At 26.5% G+C, this 24741-nt stretch overlaps 1 protein-coding gene across 7 annotated transcripts; it reads right to left on the bottom strand.

Annotated features, from left to right (window-relative positions):
* Positions 1–2674: 2674 nt before the first annotated feature.
* Positions 2675–24100, bottom strand: LOC135922598 (melanopsin-B-like). Of its 7 annotated transcripts, none has more exons than XR_010570971.1 (9): positions 23954–24100; positions 23474–23591; positions 19171–19288; positions 13623–13743; positions 11428–11542; positions 10521–10959; positions 6042–6178; positions 5721–5796; positions 2738–2793 (listed from the first exon to the last, which is right to left on the bottom strand). XR_010570971.1 is itself a non-coding variant. In XM_065457002.1 (8 exons), the coding sequence occupies exons 1-7, from the start codon at positions 24037–24039 to the stop codon at positions 6048–6050; spliced, it is 1128 nt and encodes a 375-aa protein (XP_065313074.1). In that variant the 5' UTR covers positions 24040–24100; the 3' UTR covers positions 2675–2793; positions 6042–6047. The 7 variants fall into 7 exon arrangements, 4 of the variants coding, with proteins under 4 accessions (XP_065313074.1, XP_065313073.1, XP_065313076.1 ...); XR_010570970.1 differs by lacking the exon at positions 2738–2793 and adding an exon at positions 4305–4327; XM_065457002.1 differs by lacking the exon at positions 5721–5796 and having other exon boundaries at positions 2675–2793.
* Between the last annotated feature and the right edge of the window lie 641 nt (positions 24101–24741).

Raw genomic sequence — 24741 nt, 5'->3', positions numbered from 1 at the left:
ATCTATATATATAATCACCGTAATCAAGAAATGAACGTTTTCCTATCATCTTAATGTTAAATTTTATTTTTTCTATCAACTTTTCTATCTTCTTAATGTTAAATAAATCGATGGAGACTATATCTCTCTAATGTTAAATTTTAAGAAAATTTTTTATACATCACGGGATTTTAACCTATGACTTAACGTTTTAAAGGCATACGTTCTTCCACTGAGCCACCTTCTCTTTCTTATATATGTTATTATTATTTTGCTATCAACATTTATTTTTCAATTAATTTATATAATTTAGATCTTATTGTGTTATATTAAAAAGAATACTAACCTCACCTCAAATTATGGTAAGAATGAATATTATTAATTTAAAATAACAAATTAAATTATATTTAGCCAATTGAAAAATAAACATTTATCTCATATTAATTTTAGAATATATATTTATATTCAATCAATGTAAAATTTATTAATTTTTATAAAATTATTTTTATATTACAATTTAGATTTAACAAATAAATTTAAATTATTTACCACCCCAAAATATGGCAGTAAAATTTTTTTATCTCAACCACAATATGGGAGCTCTGCAAATAGTATAAAATACCTATTTATCAATATCTTCCCATGCCAGAAAACTAACCTCCCTCACTAATCCTTAGTACTTATTACAATTTAGATTTAACAAATAAATTTAAATATATTTAGCCAATTGAAAAATAAACATTTATCTAATATTACCTTACCACCTCATATGCCAGTATAAAAATTTTATCTCAACAACAATATTTGAACTCTGAAAATAACATACAATACCAATATATCAATATCTACCCTACATTTTTTATTACAATTTCATATATTTTACGCTAAATTTAATAAAATAAATAAATAATCACTAAAATTTGTCATTTATTTTATATAAAAAAATGTATTTAAAAAAAATTCAAATAATACTAAAGAAACTAGTATATTTATAATTATTTATTCTAAATAAAACTATATTATTTTTTAACATGGCTTATATATTAAGTTAAAATATATAAATATTTATTTATATTAAATTAAATTTAAAAAAATATTTATCATAAAATTTTGAACGAACGTGAACGCGTTCCTTTTTTTTGAAAGTGACGTGAACGTGAACGCGTTCTATTTTTGTTAATGAACGTTGAATGCGAACACGTTCGATTCTAATAGAAATGTTTACAGCACTAGGAATTACTTTATATTTGTTTCATAAACTTTTAGTTTGAAGATATAAAGAGAGTTATCAAAAATTTCAAATATTCCCAATCAAAGATTTAACCACTGACTGGTGAGATTTCCCTATCAAACAATTTGTTATTAATTATATACTCTATTCCACTTATAGAAGTCGGGACATAGGCCTAGCTGGGGAAGGGGATGGTATCAAAAGGAAATCCTCTCTTCGGAAATTTGACTGTTCTTGAAAATATCATCTTAAGCTAATAAAAATCTTCCTACACCCCTACCCAACCCCCTCTCCCCAAACAATGTATTCATCAATATAAAGAAGAATTTGAAAGAAAAATTAGTCAAAGTTAAAAATTTTAAAAACTATAATTAAAAATTTAAAATATAAAAGCATTTTTATAAAAAAAGAGAAAACCCAAAATTATTTTTATAAAAATCTATAGCCAAGGTCCAACAATAAGTGGACCTAAAGATCCCTAATAAAATTTATGGGGAAAATCTACCCAATAGCCCCTCTCCCCTCTTAGCAAAATCCTGTACGCCTACGAGCGGGAGTAAGCGCTCACGTGCTCAGCATCTTTTTTCACCTATTTCTTTGAGCCTTCACCATTTACTTTAACCATATGAATTATATAAAGGGGATAGAGCATCCATTCTTTTCTTTTATTCATCAATATCAGCTAATCTTTTGTGTTCTACATATTTGCAAACTATTCATTTTATACGTTTTTTAATAATAGCCTTCTCTAAATGCTCTCCAACTCTATAAAAATGTTTATTATCTCAAACATTTGTTTTATTACATGGATATTGTTGAGAATCTGTCGATTCTTTTTATTTATTATTTCAAAGCTAATTGAATTTTTTTTTAAAATTATAAACTACTCTTATAAAAATGTAAATTTAACTTTCAAACCGGAAACGCATTTTTTTGAAATAAAAATGAAAAAACCCCAGCAGACTGTCTTGAGAAAGGAGAGAAATCGGATTGCTCTAACAACATTAGAAGCTGAGCTAATGGTTAAATAAAATTATAATATGTCATGCCAGGAATTTTATAAATATCTCAATAACAATGATATACGTTTAGTTCCATTATTTAAATCTCAAATAAAATATAATTAATATTATTTTCCATTTCTTTTTATATTTTATAAAATCTTATTTATACATTCGCATCTAGCGCGCTTAGCGCGCTTCTTTTTTGGTAGCTATAGCCGCTACTTTTTTTAAAATTATTTAATTTTTTAGCGCGCTACTTCGCTACTTTTAAAAAATATAATGAATGTAAGTATAAACATGAAAATTTAAATATAATATCATAATTAATTATAATTTTTATAATTTATTATTTAATTTTGAAATTTAAATATAATATCATAATTAATTATAATTTTTATAATTTATTATTTAATTTTGAAATTTAAATATATTTTCAATTTTTAATTTATATTTTCAATCTGTGTTAATAATCTAAAATGGCATCGCCCATGGATATCCAAATCCTTGAAAGTGATTCAGAAATGGAAGATTCAATGGAAGAAAATGTACTTAATAGCTCTAATAACGATTTCCCATTCCCTAGATTTGAAAAATTTTTTAAATAAATATTAAAACAAAATCTGGATTCAAATTACTGTGCTTAAAATGTAAAAAAAAATATATCATCAAATCAATCGAGTAGCTATAACCTGAAGAAACACCTATAGGTAAATTGTTATTTTTACATTATAATATTATTTATTTTATTAGGCTGTTCACGCCAATTGCTATAAGGAAATAGAAAAACATATAAAAAAATTTTGGTATAAGAGAATCTTCATTCAAAAAGACAAATACTATCCAAACCAAATTAACTGATAATAAACATGCCAATATTTCACAAAAATTGGCTGATAAAGTAATTGTTGATTTAATTATTGACACAGTTCAGCCATTGTCCTTGGTTGATAATCCATCATTTACTATGATGATTAAAACTTTATCCCCTGGCACAACAGTTTTATGTCGCCAGACACTTATGAATAAAATAGCCGACAACTTCAAAGTGATGAAAGATGCTCTAATAGTAGAGTTATCAGATATATCTTATGTATGTACACCGGCACACATAACAGAAGGTAAAAACTTATTTATATTTATAAATTGATCTGATTAAATATTTTTAGAGCTTCCTTGCCCTCAAGTGCTAGTGTCGAGAGATTATTTAGTAAAGCAAAGTTTATACTTTCTGATCGTCGCTCTGGACTTGGGAATGATAATATTGAAATGATATTATTATTAAAATGCAACAAATTAAAATAAATATTTATTTATATTGCTTATTTTTTTATAATCTAAATTAACTATATTTTTATATTTATAAATGTTGATTTTTATATATTATTTATTATACATTTAAATTATAAGCAAAAAAAAAATAAAAAAAATTTGTTTCATTTGTTTCTAAAATTTTTTTTATAAAAAGTAGCTTAAAAGTAGCTAAAGCTACTTTTGAAAAAAAATAGCTAATAGCGCGCTACATTTTTTGACAAATAGCGAAAGCGGTAGGGCGCTACTTTTTTTGACAAATAGCTATAGCGGTAGCGCGCTACTTTTAAAAATAGCGTTTAACAACTCTGGTATTTAGTTGCATTGTTATTTTTCATATTTTATTCCCTTTTTTTCATTTTTTTTTCTTTGGCTATAGTCGATACTAAATAGTCCCATTTTCATTTTTTTTCTGATCAACATTAAAAATCGACATTTGCTCGGAGCTTCATGAATAAAATGAAAATCTATTTTTATTGTCAAGTCCGCCTCTGGGTTTCACTGGTAAAATAGAATCCATTTTAAAAAATATTTTGAAATTTTTGGTTAAAATTTTTTCAAAAATTCGATTGATTTTTCTGAACCCACCTTGAACAGATCTTTTGCCGAACCCGTTTAAAATCGAACCGGATTCACAAAAAATACCACCACTCGGTAATATTAAGAGTCAAAATGTTTATGTTATAGATTTATAGAAGCTGATTATCATCATATAAATTTAATTTTTTTTCTACTTTATGATGCCATGAGAGCAGCTTTGATTTAAAGGTTTCTGAAGATTCTACCATTTCTACCATGGCTAGTGCTATAGTTTTTAGAATATAAAAATTTTATTTTATTTTATCACTTTGTGTTTTGATAAAATATTATTGATGACAAGCTTGGCTTGGGTAAATGTAAACCACATCAAAGGATATTGGGTTTGCAATGAATCAAATTCAATTGGAAATATAATGTATAATTCAGTTGTGAAGTTCAATTTAAGTTAACAACTTTTATAATTTTCTAATATTATTAGATAATTACACTAATTTTTTGAATGTTTTTTCTAAGGCTCAATATTTCATGAAGGAGAAAAATTTACCTTCTAATTTTGAAAGATCTAGACTTCAAATAATCCAAAAAGGAAGGGTATACAAACTTTCATTATTATATATGATATTTGATTTATTTGATAGTAATAAAGTTTAATGAAAGATTTAATGATGAATCAATGTAATTTTTAAATCAAACCTCGTTTTTTACACCAAAGGTAATTATTGAAAAGACATTTATTAGAGATGACACGAAGATATCTGTAAATATGACTACTTGGATTCGAATCAATTTTTCAACGAAATTTCTAACTTTCGAAATATTTATATGATGGCGAAAAGGGAAGATGTATATAGATGACTGGGAGTTAAAGAATTAAAAGACTTATCAGGGTCTGATGTACATATTTATTTTATTATAATATTTATATCAATATATACTTCTAATGATAATGATTTTGAAACTTGTCAATAATTCAGACTGAAAAAACTATTCTTTTATTAACTTTATAGTTTATTTTAAATTTTTTACTTTCCCTAATTTATAATTACATAAATATATATTAACTATTTCTATAACCTCATGCACTGGCAAGAGGGTGAAGCAAAATAAAACTAATAAAAACAAAACTTCATAGTTATATGAAATATCCATTTCTTAATAATTTAACCATTTATCAATGGAACAAAATTTATTTAGACTATTAAATATTGGCGAAATTATAACTTTTTTCGCCTTTTCTCCCTAATTTGTCTAAATTATTATTAAAAAAATTTTTTTTTTACATTTATTCATTTCCAATATTAAATATTTTTTTAAAGTTTATAATATTTTTAAACATTTCTTAATTAATATTGGTTATATGGTGGTGTTTGCTATTTAAGAATACAAATTTATGATCCATCATATTTAATAAATTTTATTTATACTAAATATAATGGATCCTTGATATTTTTACAGTTTTTATATATTAAAGACTTAGGTAATAAAAATTATTTTACACATTATTTTTTGAAATTTATAATTGAGGGTGAGTCAACTATTTCCTTTGTTAGTGGTATTTTAGGTAGTATTCTGCTTCCTTAGTTTATGGGATGTAGGGGCCACACAGCATCCCCCCCCATCGTCATAGAAGGGATTATATATATAAATATAATTGTTACATATTTTATAGATGGAGCCCCATGAGTATTCCTATGTACCATAAAACAATGCCCAACGTGCCCTGTTTTTGTTTCACTCGAAAAATTCAAATATTTTAAAAATTTGAATTATTTAAAAAAAAAATTAAGATATATAAATATATTAAGTAGATAAGTTAGTTAGTTATCATTTGTGAAATTAAGATATATAAATATATTAAGTAGATAAGTTAGTTAGTTATCATTTGTGATTTATTCATCGATGTTAATGCTTACAGATTTTATGATCACATAGAATTTCAAAAAAAAAACGATAAATATTGTTAGAAAGAAAGACTTTACCTGGTTTTACAGTTTGGTTAAACATTCTTCTTCTGTACCAAATTCAGATTTTGATATGTCTATTGGTAAAACATCTGTTGATCCCGTTCCAGATAATATGAGGTTGATGGGTTTTCGAGTGAAAAAAGCTATCATGCCTTATGTTTTTTTGGATGAAGTTTAAGTATATAAAATATAAGTACTATAGAAAAGTAAATTTCCATTATTTGAGAAATCAAAATAATTATATATCAATTTTTTTTTATCTGTGCACCAAAACTGGGGGGGGGGGGGTTATGATGCAATAACTTTATTAGAATCATATGACTATTTTGGGTTACCCTTCAGTACCCCATTTATGAGCACCACGTTATCCCTCCTAATTTTAAAATAATTTTTTCGATTTTTATTAATTCTATCCCTCCACCCCCCCCCCCTCCCATTTTTCCCCAACCCTTTATTATTTTAAATAAAAAAAAATATTGAAATTTTTATACTTATAAGTTTATATTATTTTTTTAAATTGGAAATCAAAAAGTCATTTATATTCCTTTTTGTTAAATTATTTTTATTTCTTTTATTAATGGAATATTGATAATGCGATGGCGAGATAATATCCAAAAATAATGTCAATAAGCGGATGTTTGATCAAAAATATCGGCTAATATTAAATACCTTAAACAACATTCAAAAAATCTAGAAGATATTAAGTAAAGGTATGAAGTTATAGTAGTAAAAAAGGTAAAACAGAGCTGAGGGCTAAGTTTAGGAATAGTTAGACCTGCCATATGTCTCGATCTCGAGGAAGCTTCCTTCGTCCTGCTATATATTATGTCAAATAATTTTAAAAAAACCCTGACTAAATATCTCGCCTAAGGGTTAAATTTCTAAAATTAAAAAAAATTATCAAAAATCAATATGTTTTCAATAAGTGTTATAAAAAAAAAATACTTCATATTTTATCAAATTTTTTCTATTTCATTTTGCGCTATCTTATCAAAGTAAAATTAATTTAACTCTGGTTGTTAAACTTTAAAACATATTGTAATTGTAAATATTACTAATGTGAACTCTTGATAATAAATATTATTTCATTATGCAGATAATGCCAATGTTAATTTTGGTAAGAATCAAAGCATAATTAAGGAAACTCATCAGATTTATTAATTTTGCCAGTAAGCTCTATTTTTTGCAACATTTTGGAAAATGCATTTAAAAAAAGGGTAAACTATCTTACTGTTTGATATATAATGAATAACTATAAGTGCTATAAATATATTTCAATAGATTAATAAATAAAGTAAAAACGATTATAAAATTAGAGATATGTATGAGGAAGAAAGAAGGGTATACCCTAAGATATGGTTATTTCTTTTAAATTTATAGCTCTTGAAAACTTATTTTTTATTATTGAAGCATCTACAATCATTTTACACTTTTAATATGATATTAGGAGAAGATAATCTAGGGCTTGTTTCTAAGTAGCCATTTATATCATAAATAAAAAGTTTGGATTAAATGAAGAAATAATAATTAACTTATTATAGGTAATGGAAGATATGATGAACATCATAAGGACTCACTATTTACCGATGACCCTAGCAAGGGAAGATAAAAAGCCATCGGGGTAAGATGGCAAATAAGATTTAACCCAGAAATCAACAAATTATTTCATTTTTATTGTAAAAAAATTGATTATAGCAAATTATTAATATTTAGAAATTACTCTTCACAATAAAGATACATATAAAATTCTTGGCACAACTAGGATATGCTCATTCAGGAATATAAATATAAACTAAAGGTTTTCAATAGGGGAATTTTATCCGAACGCGTGCCCTAAATAGTTTAAAAAGATTTTTAATCTCACCCACCCGACCATAGTTTTTATCTAAATTCATTCACCCACTCATTTATCAAATTTTTATTCAAACCGCTCGCCCAGTGATTAATAATTATTTATTAGTTGGTTTGCCAACGTATTTTTAACTAAACCAATAAAGAGCAATAATAAAAAAAATAGTTTTTAATAAATATAAGTGCTTTTTGCTCATTTCGCACATAAAACATTTTAAATGCACCCCTCCACCCAATAATAAGTTTCAATTTGCTCATCCATACTCCCTAACAGTAAGATCGAGCAAGGACATGCGGGCTAAACTCCAACCTTTTGAAGATGATATGATATCTAATTGAAACTATTCAAAATTGGCTTAGAAAAACCCTACTTATCTTCCTTCTCCTATTATATTTCAATAAAGATCTTGCCCCATGTGATAAAAGTACCATATTTTGATATGATAGTGAGTTGACTCCATAGATTCTTAAAAGATTTGCATCAGCATATTTGGATTCACTAGGAATAACATTATCCAAAAGGGTCTCATCCCTAAAACTATCATTACAAATATATTTGTCCAAAATATCAAGCGTAAGGAGTCGATTCTACAGACAGAAAGCCCATTTAGAAGATTTTGTAGAGTTGTTGACCTAAAAAAATTCTTGCTTCACACATTTGTCATTTTACCCCTTGCCGTATATCCACAAGGGTAGTGAGGATCATTTGATAGCTTAGACATAGAGGTATTTATCCTATATAAAATTCAAATGAATAGGTTTGTATCAAAACAAAAAAATACCAAATTGAAAAGTTGGTGAAAAAGCGCTGAAGATGAACATATGGTGGATAATATATGTATAGAAATACATCTTTCCAAATATATAAAAATTTCTCTAAAGGTAAATGTTATACAGACGTTTTCCTTTTTACTCAACCTGCCGTTAGCCATACGCCCTACTATGAATTATTCTTCATCATTTATCATTTCGGATTTGCAAAATTATCTATGATGGTGTTATATTGTATGATAGTATGATGGTGATATATTGTATAATAGTAATAATTATAATGTTTTTATTTTATTTATGCTAAAGGGAGTTTAAAATATTTAAAATTTAGTTTCACTTTGTTAGGAGGGGAAGTGGGTGCTTGCATCATGTGCTACCCTCTTCACTTCATTAAGTGAATCTCAGCTATCGGCTTATGAGGGGATAAAGCGCTGAACACAATACACTGGTTATATATTTTATACAGATACAAATATTAGGTAAGTTTGAATAACACGGAAACTGTGACAAAGGTCGAATGTTTTTTTATCTATAAACATTTATGACCAAACATACTTCTTTATTTTAATTTTAATTAGTGTTTGCAACGGTCCTGTCTCGCCCCGTCCGGTCCTTCTTTTAAAAATGAGACCCGACCTATGGACCGTTAAGTCAAGTGAGACCAGATCGTGGGACCATCGGTATAGTCCAGTCAGTCCGGTCTTGTCTAAAAAATGTTATTTTGTTAAGCTATAAAAGTTTTATTCTGCATTAAATTTATTAAAAATGAAATGCGTTAAATTACCAATATTTTAATTATATCAGCAAATCATTTTTATTATATAAAAAATTTTGATTTTACAAAATTCCCGGCTTAAAAAAGAATTTTAATTCAGCAAAAATTTTTAAAGTTGGTTCTTTTTTATGGTAATGCTTTATGATTATTTAAAACTACAAAATATGGATTTTTTATATTACTATTTCTATTCTTTTAATTTATAAATTGAATTTAAACCAATATAAACCAATACCAATACAAAAAATAGAAAATATTATTTAAACCAATACCAATAAAATATTTCGTTTATCATGGGTTTTTAAATCCCAGCCCTAATCATAACAATATGTAGGTTTATTTGATGAAGTTTTTATACATATATATTTAAATTTTTGAGCTCTCGATTTGATATATACACATATATATATGCATAATTTACTTCTGCTTGAAGAATTGGATAATATTTGGAGACATATTTTACATGTTTTCCAGAATTATCCTTTCTTAAAAATTTACATAATTCTTCAACATCTTACAAATTTGAATTTAATCGATTTTTTTTTTATTTGCACTACTAAACTAATACTATTTTCTAAATCAATAGTTATTCTTTCACCCCTAGAAGAAGGTGGTGGTTAAATAATATTATCATATTCTATGATTTCAATTTCCATTTACATTTCTAAAAATAAAAATAAAATACTACCTACTAAATTAAATTACATGATGAATAAATTGAAATGGGAAGAATATAAAAAGTAAACGATGAATGAGATATTATAAAGTGTTAGGCATTAAATAATCATGTCTTAGGAAACATTCATAGTAAACTTTTATCTTTTTAATTGAGCTTTGGTCGGACCGGACCGGACCCTTGCAAACACTAATTTTAATCATTAATATCTTTCCTAAAGAAAACTTCTTAAAACTGAAATGTTTATAATGGTTAAATTATAAAAGAAAATACTGTATATCTATATTAAATTAAATTTCTTCATTTTTATCAATCTTATTTTTGGATATATTATAAAATCTAAAACTTAGTAACATATTCTTTAAGAATGAATTCATATTTCTAATCCTGATAAAAAATAAAGTTGCATTATAGTATATACCAGCTTGGAAAGAACTATTAAAGATGTAAACGAAAACATTGACAACAGCAATCGAATGGGCTACTTGAATAGAGGTGGCATGCAACCACGTTGGTAGCCTATTGCGGTAATCGAATATCACTATGAAAGCGTATTGTCCCCATAGTATAAACACTGTAGCAAAATGGGCACATAGTGTTTTAGCTAGTTTGATTTCTTGCTTCCATCTTCTCCTACTCATCGATGTGTAAGTTTTGAATGGATAATTTTTCGGTTGGGTGTTCATGTTTTGTCGAATTTTTCGGACGTGTAAGAAAAGCATGACATAACAAATAAATATAGTGCTCATCGGGATGAAAACATAGACTATAGCAAAGTAAAGGGTGTATCCTATGGAATATGTCCTGTCCCATATACAGATCATGGCTTTGATGTCTAAAACGTTCCTTCCCCAACCCACCTTTTAATTATAGGGTTATTAAGCTATAATCAAAATTATTTTATAATTAAACTCTACACTATGACAAAGCTACAACTATTCTTAATATTCTCATAAGAACTTATAATCAAAAGTTCTCCTTATATTTTATTTAGAATTTCCTTGAACCCTGTAAAAATATACGTAGAGCTACCATAAAATATAAATATGATTATTTAAGGATTTTATAAATAAATATTTTATAAGTTTTAAGTAATCATTTTTAAGTCTTAGGTTTTAAATAACCACTCATTTTTTTGTATAATAATATCATGAAAATATCTACAGCTTCTCTATATTAGGCCCAACCATAAACATTTTAGCACATATTACTTAGATGCTGCAAATAATATTTCTCTCAAAATATATAATTAGGGAATTCTGAACATTGTTTTAAAGAAAATTATTTTATTCCAAATTTTATAAATTTAAACATATTCCAACCCATACATTTGGTGGGAATTGAAGCAGAAATCCTACGATCCATATGAGGATACAAGCCATGCTAGTAGCCCTCCATGTTGCATTATTCATAAAGGTCGCAGGATAACGAATAGAGATATACCTTTATTTTATTTATCCAAAAAATAAAACATATACTATTTATATTGAAAATAAATAACTATAGCTTATAACCGATAAAATTGAACCCCTTGGAAGAGGAATAGAAACCTGGAGCTCCATTAAAAGTATAATTATATACTTGTATATATTGTTCAAAATGCTATGTGATTCATTTTAGAAGGATTTTATTTTATGTTTGGTGCTTGCCGGAATCCCCGTGGACCCTAACCATTTATATCGACAACATTCAGCTCAACAATATTTATTTTAATTAAATGCCCAAAAATACAATGCACATGGTAAATTATATTTTTATAGTTATTTTCAGAGGAATTTGTACTAAATGCTTGTTTCTGTTTTTAAATTTGAGGGTTTCCACATGTTCGCATGAACATTTATAAAAAAAAGTCAAATGAGCTAAAAATGATCACTTAAATGTTTGAAGCGATTATATTATTGTATTATTTTGCACGATTTTATGTACGAATGACAATTTTAGATTTTAAATGATAATAAACAATATTATTTTAATATATAATGAAATAAATTGATATTTAATTCATAGTTTATATTGAAATATGTCTAATATTACATATAGGTAAATTCATAATTTTAAATTTTAAATATTCTAAAAATTACCACTTTTTCCCCTCATGTAGTAAAGAAATGCATTATCGATTTCATTTACAAAGATGTTCTATTCAATTATTTGTATTTGTAAGGATAATTGAAATGTTTAAATTCTAAAGGTAATTGAAAGGTTTAAATTGTAAGCAAATTAAATGACAATTATATGAAATAATTATTGATGGTATGTAAATTTTAGTAGTATAAATAGTTAAATCGAAAATGTAATAATTCAAGAAAAAGAAAAGAGAAAGTTATATAATTTTGATTATATATTTTGATTTTATACGTTTTACTATATATTTCTTTTCAAAAATGTATAAATTATGATAATATTGATATTGATATAATTTTGAAAAGAAATGACAAAACACTTAAATATTAAAACAACAATATATGTTTAACCTTATTAAATATTCTTTTTTTTTTTAATATAAGACAATATAATTAATATTTGTATATATATTTATATACATATAAAAAAAACATTTTAAAAAAATAAATAAATATAGTATTGGAGGATATGTTTGTGACGGTGTTAAAAAAAAAATAAAAAAAAATATATTGAGGTTAGGAAGGATAATCTTGTGGGGAGAGACTGCTTATGAAGCTAATATAATTAGCCTTGTGTATTGCGATGGAGAGCCTTTGCCTTAAGAAGAAGCCCTCGCGGGGTTCACCGGTTAGTTGACGAATGTGGGAGCCAAGTTCCTTGAAAAAGGATAAGGCATATTTCCCAAAAGTAGTAAGGGTAGTGGAAATAATGGGGATGAAAATATATTCTTGAGAGATTTGTTATTTTGGAATGATTTTGATTAACTATATTTTAATAAATTAATTTGTCATCATCAATACTTGTTCATAATATTCAAGACATGTTTTAAACACTATCGAAAAACACGTTGTTTAAAAAAATCATTGTTTCAATATTATTCTACTTCCCTAAACTTTTTACTATGTGCAAAACCAAGTTGTTTAAATTTTTTTATTCTCATTGAGTAAAGAGAAGAGTCACTATCAATAAGGGTACCTAAAGACCTCCAAGATAATGGGGAAGGGAATGCACCTAAGTGTACACCACTCCCATCTCCCCCTAGAAAAGTTGTGGCTACCCCTATGATTAAACACTCCTATTTTTATATATATGGTTGCTTTTTATTTAATTAATGTATATTATAAGTTCAGGCACTTCTACCCTGGCGGGTGGGGGAATATGACGATATGTGTCATTCATTGTGTCATTCATTGAAGAGGGATAAGAGGAAGTATGATTTTGCTGTCATTAGCTTAGAAAAGTGTAGAAGTGCCGCTCTATCATTAAATTCGTTCAAATTTTAACATCATCTCCAAAAATACAGTATTATAAAGTAACACTCCATTTATTTAGGTATGATGTTATTTTAATAAAATTATGTAAAATTTTATTCATTTATGCATATAATTTTTCCATTAACCTGGTAATTGCAATAACAGCGTGGGTTAAAAGTTGTACAACACATACGGTAAGGCAAACATTCGCAACAAAATTGCATAATGAATGATTTTGGAGAAAGACTTGATGGCCTATCGTTAGACCTTTTAATAAATAAATAAATAAAATTGTATAATGATTTTTAGTTTAGTCAAATAACATCTCTGAAATTGTAAAAGAAAGCATTATAGTTGCATAACTTTTTAAAATTTAACTATTAAAAACTGTTTTGTCATATTAACATTAAATAATACTAAATAGAGGAAATTGAGGTAAAGCGATTGATGGGGTAACAATGTTAACGCGAATAACTATTTAAGCCTCGAGGATGAAGACCTTAAATTTGGTGTAAAGAAGTATACTTTTATATCTAATCTAATTCCTTACCTATGTTTATCTTTTGAAAAACTTTCCTGGTTTGACATATTTTGCCCAAAACTTACTTTTTACCCCAAATTTAAAAACCACTCTCTAGTTCATTTTCTCTGCAAATTATATTTAGAGCAATAATTAAAAAATTTGTATACATGTTCCTAAATGTTATAGCTATAAAATAAAATAAAAGTTATAGGAAATTTATATCACTTAATAACAATTTGTATAATATAATCACCTTGGGGTAAAATTGTTATGAATAAAAAGATTAAAATATTCGGTCTGTATAAAAGCCTAGACCATAAAAAAAGATGTTTTTGAGCAAAAAGGAATATTAATAAATAGTTAGTGTGTTGGAGTAAAATTTTAATTATGGTCGTAAAGGGGAAGAATAGTTTAAATGTGTAATTAGCACACTCTAAATATGCTGTTGATAAAACAAATTTACATTCCCGTATTGGAATGATTAGTTTATATCTAAAGGTGATGAATAAAAATTGCAATATTGGTTCAATAAAACAATAAAGTTATGTTCAATTTTATTTTAGCCACTTTACCCTAAGGCTTAGCAATTTTACCGTATGGGGCCAAGAGAGCGAAATTGGCAGGTCTATGACCAACGTGCTAATAAAGATAAAGAGAGATTATAGATAGAGATCTACACATTTTTTTTATTTTGGATATGAGAGATTTAGCTACATGTAAATCTATAATATGTTTTCATTTCAGAATTTTATGGTAAAAATTCAAAATACCAATCGTTTTACCACGATCATTAAAATTATGAAATAAATTACTTAAGCCTGAAACTCCGAGAGTGGGAATATTTTCTCGGCAAATGTAAGCAAATTAAATCGATAGAATATTATAATTGTTATGAAGTAGACATTTTCCAGAAAAATCATAGGAATTCGATGTTAAAATTTTTTATCGGAATTTTCAGCAGGCTAGTATAGAAATCAAGCAAATGAGATAATTAATATATATCTTAAAACAAATTAGGAAATTTGAAAAATTTAGCTTTATACTTTTAAAGCAAACCTCTTGACGAAATCATGCCTTCATATCTAATATATACCAACTTCACTATCCAATATCAGGCATTAAACTTTAGATTCATTTTATTTTAACTAATTTTAAATATCAATTCAGTAAATAACTATTTACCGATATAGTATTTAGTAACAATAATCCCTGATTATTTCCAAATCTACGACTTGATCCGTATAACTATTTTGAACAATTTGTTCGGTCCAAAAAAAATTTCCCTACCCACGGGTTTGGCTTTTGGACGAACCTTCCTATAATCAATAGGGAAAATCTCGGTAAAGCGATGGGAAACAATGTTAACGCGAATTTTCTTTTAACCCTTGTGCATAAAAACCCTAAATTTTGATAGTTGTATTTTTATATATGGTAAATTCCATGACAAATCAACAAAAAATAAACGATTTTCAACCCGACCCTTTTTCTAAAATTTTTACTATTTGCATTTATTGTAACTGAGAAAAAAATAAAATTTTAGCCTCCAACCTCAAACAGCGGCTGAGACATCGATCTCAAAAGGTCAAAAAAAACGAGTCATTTTGGGCAAAGTTTTCTCCCTTTAATTTAAAATATCCTTAGATATAATTGAGCTAAAAGTCATTTAAATTTCTTTAATAGCCTAATAGTAAGTAGGCCTTTAAAGTTATATAATGTAAAATATTGTTAAAAAATTTGAAATATTAAAAACTGGAGATAGAAACCGGAAATAGTCATAAAATCAAATCGGTATTTTTTATAAATAGCTACTGGATTAATTAATAAATGTTCAAGATTTCAAATTATGCCGAGCATTAGGAGATATGGCATTCTAATCATTAAAAGAATAGTTATTTGTGATCAGGGAATTTTTTTTGGGAGGATGGGAAGGGGGGGGGGGCTTTGGTCAATTTATTTGATAAATTAAATTCTCCTCATAAAAATAACTAAAAAATACAAATCACTTCTTGATTATAATTTATTGAAGACAAAATTTAATTTTTATATATTGCAAATTCAATAATTTTCACAATATGAAACTAATTTAATTTTGCCTAAGTGGTATAAAAGCATAAAACTTTTGTATTCCGGAAAGGTTTGACCTAAACAAAAATATTTTTTCATATTCATCATCTTTTATATATAATTAAATGAATCTAATGTGTATAATATTTAATTCTCACATGGATACTGAAGGTAACACTTTCTGCTAACCTTTTAGTAATGTTTGCCATGGGCTATTACGAAAAAAGATCATTCCGCTTTGATTCCAAATTCAAGTCCGTGATGGCTTAGATGATAAATTTTATTCATATTGATTACTATACAATCAGAAAAAAAATATTTTTGAAAATTTTTAAATTTGATTTTAAGAAAACCATTTATTTTAGTTTACAAAAAAAAGAATTAAAGCTCACTTTTATATCAATGAATTTCTTTAAAATTAAAATATAATTCATTATGATATCAAAATCAGTATTTTCTTCAGTTGGTTCTCTCTTTTAACTTTTATTGATATAAAACGGTTTTTACAAGGCATCATACGACTCTTTTAATCCGAATTATGAAATTTTCGAATAACATCTATATAATAATCTCGAAAAACACTTTCAGACTTTATAATATTTGAAGATATAACACCCTTTTTCTTGACCAATTTCTTTGTTATCCTTTGCCAATAATTCAGTCGTAGAAAATTATAGCCTCCCGGCCCTAGGCCCGGATACGGTCGTGCCTTATTTTAATTTTTTTAAATATACCCGGGCCAGTCTAGAAAATTTTTTTAACCAAGACCGGGCCAGGCCTTTTTTATAGAAATACCCGGGCCAGTCAGAATATTTTAAATTCTATTATTATTATTATCTATATTAAAAATAAATATTTTACATTTAAAAAAAATCCAGGCCGCTCCTAAATTTTTTTAAGGCCGGGCTATGCGAATGGTACCTCTGCAGGTCTCTGATTTAAATATATAAAATATTTAAAAGATTTTAGCTTAAATATATCACAATTAATGATTTATCAAATATTTATTACAAATTTTTAAATCGACTAATGATTAAAATGCCATATCTCCTAAAGCTGTGCTCAGCTAAACTTGAAAATTTGCACATTTATTAGTTAATTCTGTAGCTATTCATTGAGAAAAATAAATAATATAGATTTAATTTTATGACCATTTCCGGTTTTCTATTTCCGTTTGACATTTAAAATTTTTTAACAATATTTAGCATACTTTAAAAGCTTGCCATATTTTTTCAACCTTTAGAGGTAACTCATGTTGATTTGTCATGGAATTCAATTCATCATATATTTTATAAATTTGTTAATTTTTGAAAATCTTCCTGATGATTTGGTATATTTTGCCAAAAAATTGTTTTATGTAAAAATTACAAAAATCCCCCTCTAATTTCTTTTCCTGTTGGCAAATTATATTAAGGCTTATTTGTATACATGTTTCTTAAAGTCTTAGCTATAATTGAAATTTATTTGAAGCTTATGGAGCTTAATTAGAAGTCTCGCAATAGCAATTTGTATAATATATATCAGGGTAAAACTGTTATATGCAAAACTGTTAAAATATTCTGCCTGATATCTGATAAAGAGAATTTGGAAATTTAAAACAAACATTAATCATTATTTTTTGTTTTTTAAATTTTTTTTAGAATATGTTATTTTTGATAATTTATTTATATTTCCTTATTCTATTGATTATTTTATGTTTAAAAGTATTTAATAGATATCAATTGCTAGTATTTAGTATATTAAAAAATTTAGGTTGTGTTCAAATGTTAACCTCTTTAGCCCAGTGCTTAGCCATTTTAATTTTAACCTGGGTATGCGGTAAGCGAAAATGAAATACATTACATAATTAATCATAACTCCTAAAGTCATGTTTTTTTATTTTGTAGGTGAAATTGGGTTACATAAAAATTTAAAATTTATTCTGTTTTGCCTTTGTTTAATATTTTTATTTATTATAAAAATGCGAAATAATTTTTTATCTCGGTTTTCTTTATAAAAGATTTTCATGAATTGTAATGTGTCCCTGTTTAAGAAAAAATGATAATGGTTTGCCAGAAACCATGATTAAAGCTAATATTGTAGTACAACTTAGAAAAAAGATATAATGACCAAGAATTTCACTAATACGATTGTGGATGGGTAATTTAGCAAATTATTGTCCAAAAGAAAGTTTTACAAAGAAGTGACATATGGAGAGGTACCGAATCCTCTCATATGGTAAAAAGGTTACGTATTAATTAACTCCTCTGTCAAGTAAGTCTCTCATCAGAATGGGTTTGATCGGTTGGAAAAGTTCTTTCTTAAACTAGAAATCGAATAAAGAATGAGAGATTGATATTTATCAGACATAATCTATATTTAAAGGATCACACTAATAGGGCATCATGTTCAGGATATCAGCAAGAAAGTTTAGTATCAAATGATGTTATTCCAATTTGGTTCCGTGAAGATGTGGATTCTATTTAAGATGCTTCTTTGTATTCTTGTCATTATTTTTTAATTTTCTTATTTTTCCTCATATCCACTAATTTAATAAAGTTATTCAAGAAAAATTGAAAAGTTTAAGCTGTATTTTGTTGTGATTATTTTTTAATTTCCATTGATTGCCCATAATTTCTCCTTATTTCCCTAATTTTCCTGGGAAAATTTCCATTCAACATATTTCCCGGCGTAATTTAAATTCCTAATTACTGATAATAATAATTTTTTTTAGAAATACGAGCTATACTGATATCTGATCCCCAGTGCAGAGCAATTTATTGAAAAATTGACTTGATCGCAAAGAAAATTAAACCTTTATTTATGAATAATATTTTAATTAACATTTTTTATCATTAAATAATGTTTAAATTTTATGATATCTTACTGTTATTATTTGTATATAAGTTTTCAATTGAGAATAAAAATTTGTTAGAGAATTCTAGCGCTTTGACTTTACTTTAAAATACTTAATGAAAGAAAACTTTGGTATTCAACTATAATATTTTTAATTTTTATTTTCTATAATTAAAATTTTTAAAAAAATATATTGCTTTATATTCTCGGAATCAATAGAAAGCTCTAACACGATGGCAGTACAAAATGATTTAAGAATGAAATTCTAAAACCTGTAATTGATGTAGAACTGATAAAGGTAACGATTACTAGATCGGCTATGGATAAATTTATTATGAATAAATTCAGCGGTTTCCACAAATTTTTGTTAGTATATATGCCTCCAATGATCTAAAAATTTAAGATAAAAAATGATAAAATATAAAATAAATAATTTCTATCAAATTAGTAAGAGCTTAAATTATACTAATTACTGTTAAAATTTTGTCCAGCCTTTAAATAATAAATAGAGTTTGAAATCGAAACTATCCAAAATGTTTGAAACGGTGTAAAATCTAATAAATAGATCAGAATTCAGCACTTGTATCTAAGAAAACTTTTTTTACCCTGTGAGCAGGGGATATTGTTGTCTCAAGGGAGGTAATTTCTTAAACAATTTTAAAACTAATAATCTTTGATATTTGAAATTTAACCCATAATTTATATTAATAAAATGCTTCAATGGTTCTAACATTTCTAGAAATATGTTCATAAAAAGTTTAAACGTAAATTTAAGTTTTAACACTTCAAGAGTCACTTTTTAATTTTTTCTAATATTTCAGACTAAATATCAATTTAAAATAGAAATATTGAAATATTTATTATTTAATATTTTGATATTAAAATTTATTTAATGAGAAGATCTCACGTTTTGGAGAGTGCATATTAGCCATATTTATTTTTAATAAAAAAAAATCCAACTGAAGCCACAGACAATATGAAGCTGGTTGACTTATTTTTTGTAAATTATATGACAGTTTTAAGTGGCAGCAAGTTCTGTTGGGTGATATATATAATATTCACTTTCTCTAATTTTCGGCAGGTCTGTGACCACGTGCTAGATAGGATAAGATGAACCTGCTAATATAACATGTTTGACAATGTATTTTCATTTATTTACTAAGGATTAATATTTTTATATAAAAAGTCTAAAAATAAAGAAGCGCTATGACATGCACCGCGAAAGGATAATCGGGGTTTAAATCGCCTATAATTTCCATATTTTTAATATTATGGTAAGTACTATATAACAATAGATTCAATAGATGCCTTACTTTTACAAGTGTATGCTATTAATGACACTCTCAGTATTTATTTTTTAAAAAATTTAATTTATTTTTTTTTGTAAAAGTGTTTATTTTGACCAACAAGTTCTGTGAGATATAATATATTGGAATGCCATTTTGATTTCTTAAGATTAATATTTGGGAAATGATGTATAACGTTGAACGTTATTGATTTTCTATGTTATTAAAACATAGATAACGTTGTAATTTTATATATACACTACCGGCCATAAATGATTGCCCACCCTGTATTTTCTTAACATATTTCTTAAAATAAGACAAATAACACACAATATGAGATTTATCGAATTTATTTATAAGTTTACATATGATTGCATAAAATTACAAAAAATAAAAGACATAACAATTAATTAAGATCAAATTTTGGTCTCGTCAATATGACCACTTTTATTCTTAATAATTGCTGCAAAAATTTTTGGTAATTTTTCCATGAGATTTTTGAAATATTCGGAACTGATATTGTTCCACTCTCTGCAATACTTCCCAAAGGTGCGAACGAGAGGTAAGTGAGCTTTTTCACGCTTGTCGATCAAGGTGATTTCAAATAAGTTCGATTGGATTGTGATCGGGAGACTGGGATGGCCAAGTCATCAACTCGAAAATACCGTGTTGTTGTAGATTTTGTAAATAATCTTTGCATAGCCTGGATGTATGCTTTGAGTCATTATCTTGTTGAAAATTCCCGATCAAACACTTTCCTGATGAAATCACATGGTCCTCGAGGATTTGCCGGTATCTCTCATTGTTAAGAATTCCTTTAATTTTGACAATGTCGGCGGTTTCCCGCCAAAGCACCCCTACACAGACCCTCCCCCAAATTTGACTGTAGGAATTATGCAGAGATCGCTCATTCGCTCTCCAGCTGAGCGGCGGATATATTGCCTTCTTTTAGAACCGAATATTTTAAATTTTGACTCATCACTCCATAAGACGTGGTACCAGTTGGCAGATGTCCAAAATTAATGTTTTCGTGCCCAGTCTAATCGCTTGAGTTTAATTTTTTTCTCAAGAGTGGCTTTTTGACCGCTGTCCTATCATAGAGTTCAGAGCTCCTAAGGCGCCTTTTCACAGTTGTGACACTTATCGGGTTTTCCCAAATCAGATTAATCTCAGCAGCTATCTCTGAGGCGACAAGGCGTCGATTGTTTACTGATCCTTGCTATATACCTATCATCGCTTAAAGTCGTTTTGCGGGGTCTTCTAGGCCTCTTTGGATTCGATATTGTATTATTGTTGCGTAATCTTTTAAGTATACAATCGACTGTTCGTCGAGCTAGGGTTAATTTTCTGGCAATTCGGGGATTACTTTTACCACTTATGTGTAAAATAATTATTTTGCATTTAGTTGGAATAGAAATTTCTTTTCTTTTAATCATTTTGGTCGAGTGTTCGTTAAAATATTTATAAAGATTGAAAGTTTCTTTGCCATGATTTAAAACAAAAAAAAATCTAGGAATTTTTTTTAAATAATTAAAAATAGGTATTAATAAGCAGATTAAAATGTGATTAATAACTTCCTTCCAAAAAACAATGGGCATAAAATTGTTGCTGAAAAAAACTAATAAACCCTATTTTACCAAATTGGTCATTTTTGACATGTTATTTTCAAAGACTAAAATTTCATTGAAAGATTTATAGAAATTCCGAGTTATTTATTTCTAAACATGTCTAGTGTAAAATTGCAGGGTGGGCAGAAAATTTTGATACTTCCGAGTAGCGTCTAAGCATACATCAAAATCCGATAGTTTTGAGTTAGAATCTAGCGTGGAACATGTTTTTTATAAATCCAGCTATGTGATTCTGTTTGGGGGGAGGAAGGGGGGTGATTTATATTAGATCGAATTCGATCACGTTATTCCATTAATTTAAAAATAAATGGGTCTTATTGTATTTAAATAAATTATGACCCTTGTTTAAAATGTGGACTTAAGCTCGAGGGAATAATTTGGATGCCATAAATTAAATTTATTTATTATGGTAATAATAATAATAATTTTTGGTATATTTATTTGAAATTCGAAATGAATGCTAAACATTTTTAAACAAATACAGAATAATTATAGAGATATCTTTGTCGATATTTTTTTTTAATTTTAATTTTTATAAAGCTCCTAAAATATTTTATTAGTTCATAGAAAATAATATAATCCAATTAAATGATGAAGATCGATCTTAAAATATTGTTAGATGGTATTCGATTATTGTGGATAAAGTTCCTGTTAAATCCTATGTCGACGATTTTGTATTTGATATAGTTATTAAAGCCTTTCATTAATTAATGAACTTATCAACCTATTCCTAAAAAAAGATTGAATCCTCAATATCTTAGAATCTCGTTACTTTTCATCAAATTTTCATCAAATGATAGCTCACACCTATTCCTCGGGCTATGGGTAAACCCGTCATCTGGGATTATACCTGTGTTACCACTTTCCCCACATATATCATTAGCAACCCATTTACTCAAACCGAAAAAGGATAAATGAATACCAAACATTGGATAGCTTAATTTTTACTACAATTGTCATCTCAACCATTGGACATTTCGTCCCTAAACCATTTTTTAAACTTTGGCATAAACGACGAATTCTCACATTGGAGGCCAAAGAATTCCTTTTTTAAGACAAAAAATAAAAATTTACATATTCCCCCTCTCCTTTAACATAATTTGTATTTTATAACATTTTTTTGCAGTATATTTATAGTCGTTAATGTTAAAATGTAAATTTGACATCGAAATAAATAATTTGATTCCTTTATAAAGTTTGTAAAAGATATTAGATATAGTCGTAATTTATTATTTTTTTCTTCAATTTCTATAAGAGTATTTTCATTAATTTCTTCTTCCATTTAAAGAATGTGAGGTAGATAAAAATTTTAAAACAAATTAATGAATTCATGTTATAATCATTTTTTCGGGTGGGTTATGTTTTTTTTATTTATTTTTAAAAAGAAATTTTTGAATTTTTTTTAAATTGAACGTTTTATAAAATGTTTTATGTCTTTTCCGCTATTTTTTGAAAGTCGAGACTCGTTCCAAAGATCTTATGCCAGCGTGGGATACTCCCTAAAGACCATATAAAGAGATGGGGTCGTTGAAAGCATTTATCCATTGACCCCCTCCTTCAAATATAATTTATTAGATATTTTAATTCTATTATAAATTCATAAATTCATAAATTATTTTAAATATTTTATTAATCAAATATAAAATTTTTTTTTAATTTACCGCGATATTTCCCAATGGTCCGATCATAATACATATTGCTAGCATGGATATAAGTCCAATTGTTAAGCCCCTGTGTTCTACAAATGAATCATAATCCTTATAATATTCAGCTAGAAAACTGTGATTATAAACGAAATTTTTGCTGAATATCACGTTATGCATTTGAGGTTTAAAAGTTTATATTTTTAGAATATTTATTTTTAAAATCCCCTCTCATCATTAAAGTTCTTTTGTTTTAATTTATTTTAACATATTTGATATATTAAGAATTCAAAAATTTTATCAATTTTTTTATAATATCTAATTTTGGTGTTTATAATTATTATTCTAATAAAAATAATATTAAATTTTTGGGGGTTTTTAATTAATGTCAAAATTGTGAAAGGAAAAAAGGATTCATTTAGAAAATATATACTCTAAAATTATAATATATATATTAATTATGAAAAATATTTATTTTTTAAATTAAAAACAATATACCGTTTACTTTTTTTTATAGTGTGGGATGTGTAACGCAAGAAAAATTTGAATTTCCCCTCAGTCATTGTTTCCCCAATTTTTAACATTTTTTAAATAATTTTTTCTCTCATCAATTTTCCAATTAATTATCTAGATTAACTATATATATAATTATTTATGACATATGCTTGAATTTGTACATTAAACATGTTTTAAAATTATTTTTAGCATAGTATATTAGCTTTAATAAATTAAGTAGATTATATTTGTCATTATAATTTATTTTTGGCAAACCAATGTATACAAGAGATTATAAAATCCATTTTTTAAAAAAATTAAATTAGGTGAATTATTATATTTGACATTGATCTTATCCGAAATTACGCTAATTTATCTAAAAAAAATTCATATCCCTTTATCAAAAATAATTAATTATACCGGATCTAACATTAATATATTAAAAAATGTTTTTTTCCGTTAAAAGGTTATAACTCCTAAAATAATCAATTTAGTGGATATTAAATACTTAATCAATGTACTTTAGAGGTCTGAAAAGCTCGGCCGATGCAACGTCTTAAATTTTTTTATTTGGGACAGAGGGAAAGAAATTAACGGGCCTGGCAAATTTTTTAAATATATATTTGATGAATTTTGGTATTTCATAGAAGTGGTAATCCATAAAGTATAGCGTTTTTAATTTAGCCATCCTATTATAAATACTTGTTATTTTTGGCGTTCAGCAACATATATTTCGGTTTAGGAATAAAAAAATTGAGAATTGGGCTAGAACCAAGCTAGACAACCACCTA

The sequence above is a fragment of the Gordionus sp. m RMFG-2023 genome, chromosome 1 (assembly GCF_954871325.1).
Source record: "Gordionus sp. m RMFG-2023 chromosome 1, tfGorSpeb1-WG-v2, whole genome shotgun sequence".
NCBI lineage: Eukaryota > Metazoa > Nematomorpha > Gordioida > Chordodea > Parachordodidae > Gordionus > Gordionus sp. m RMFG-2023.
This window is presented reverse-complemented; position numbering and strand designations above follow the sequence as displayed.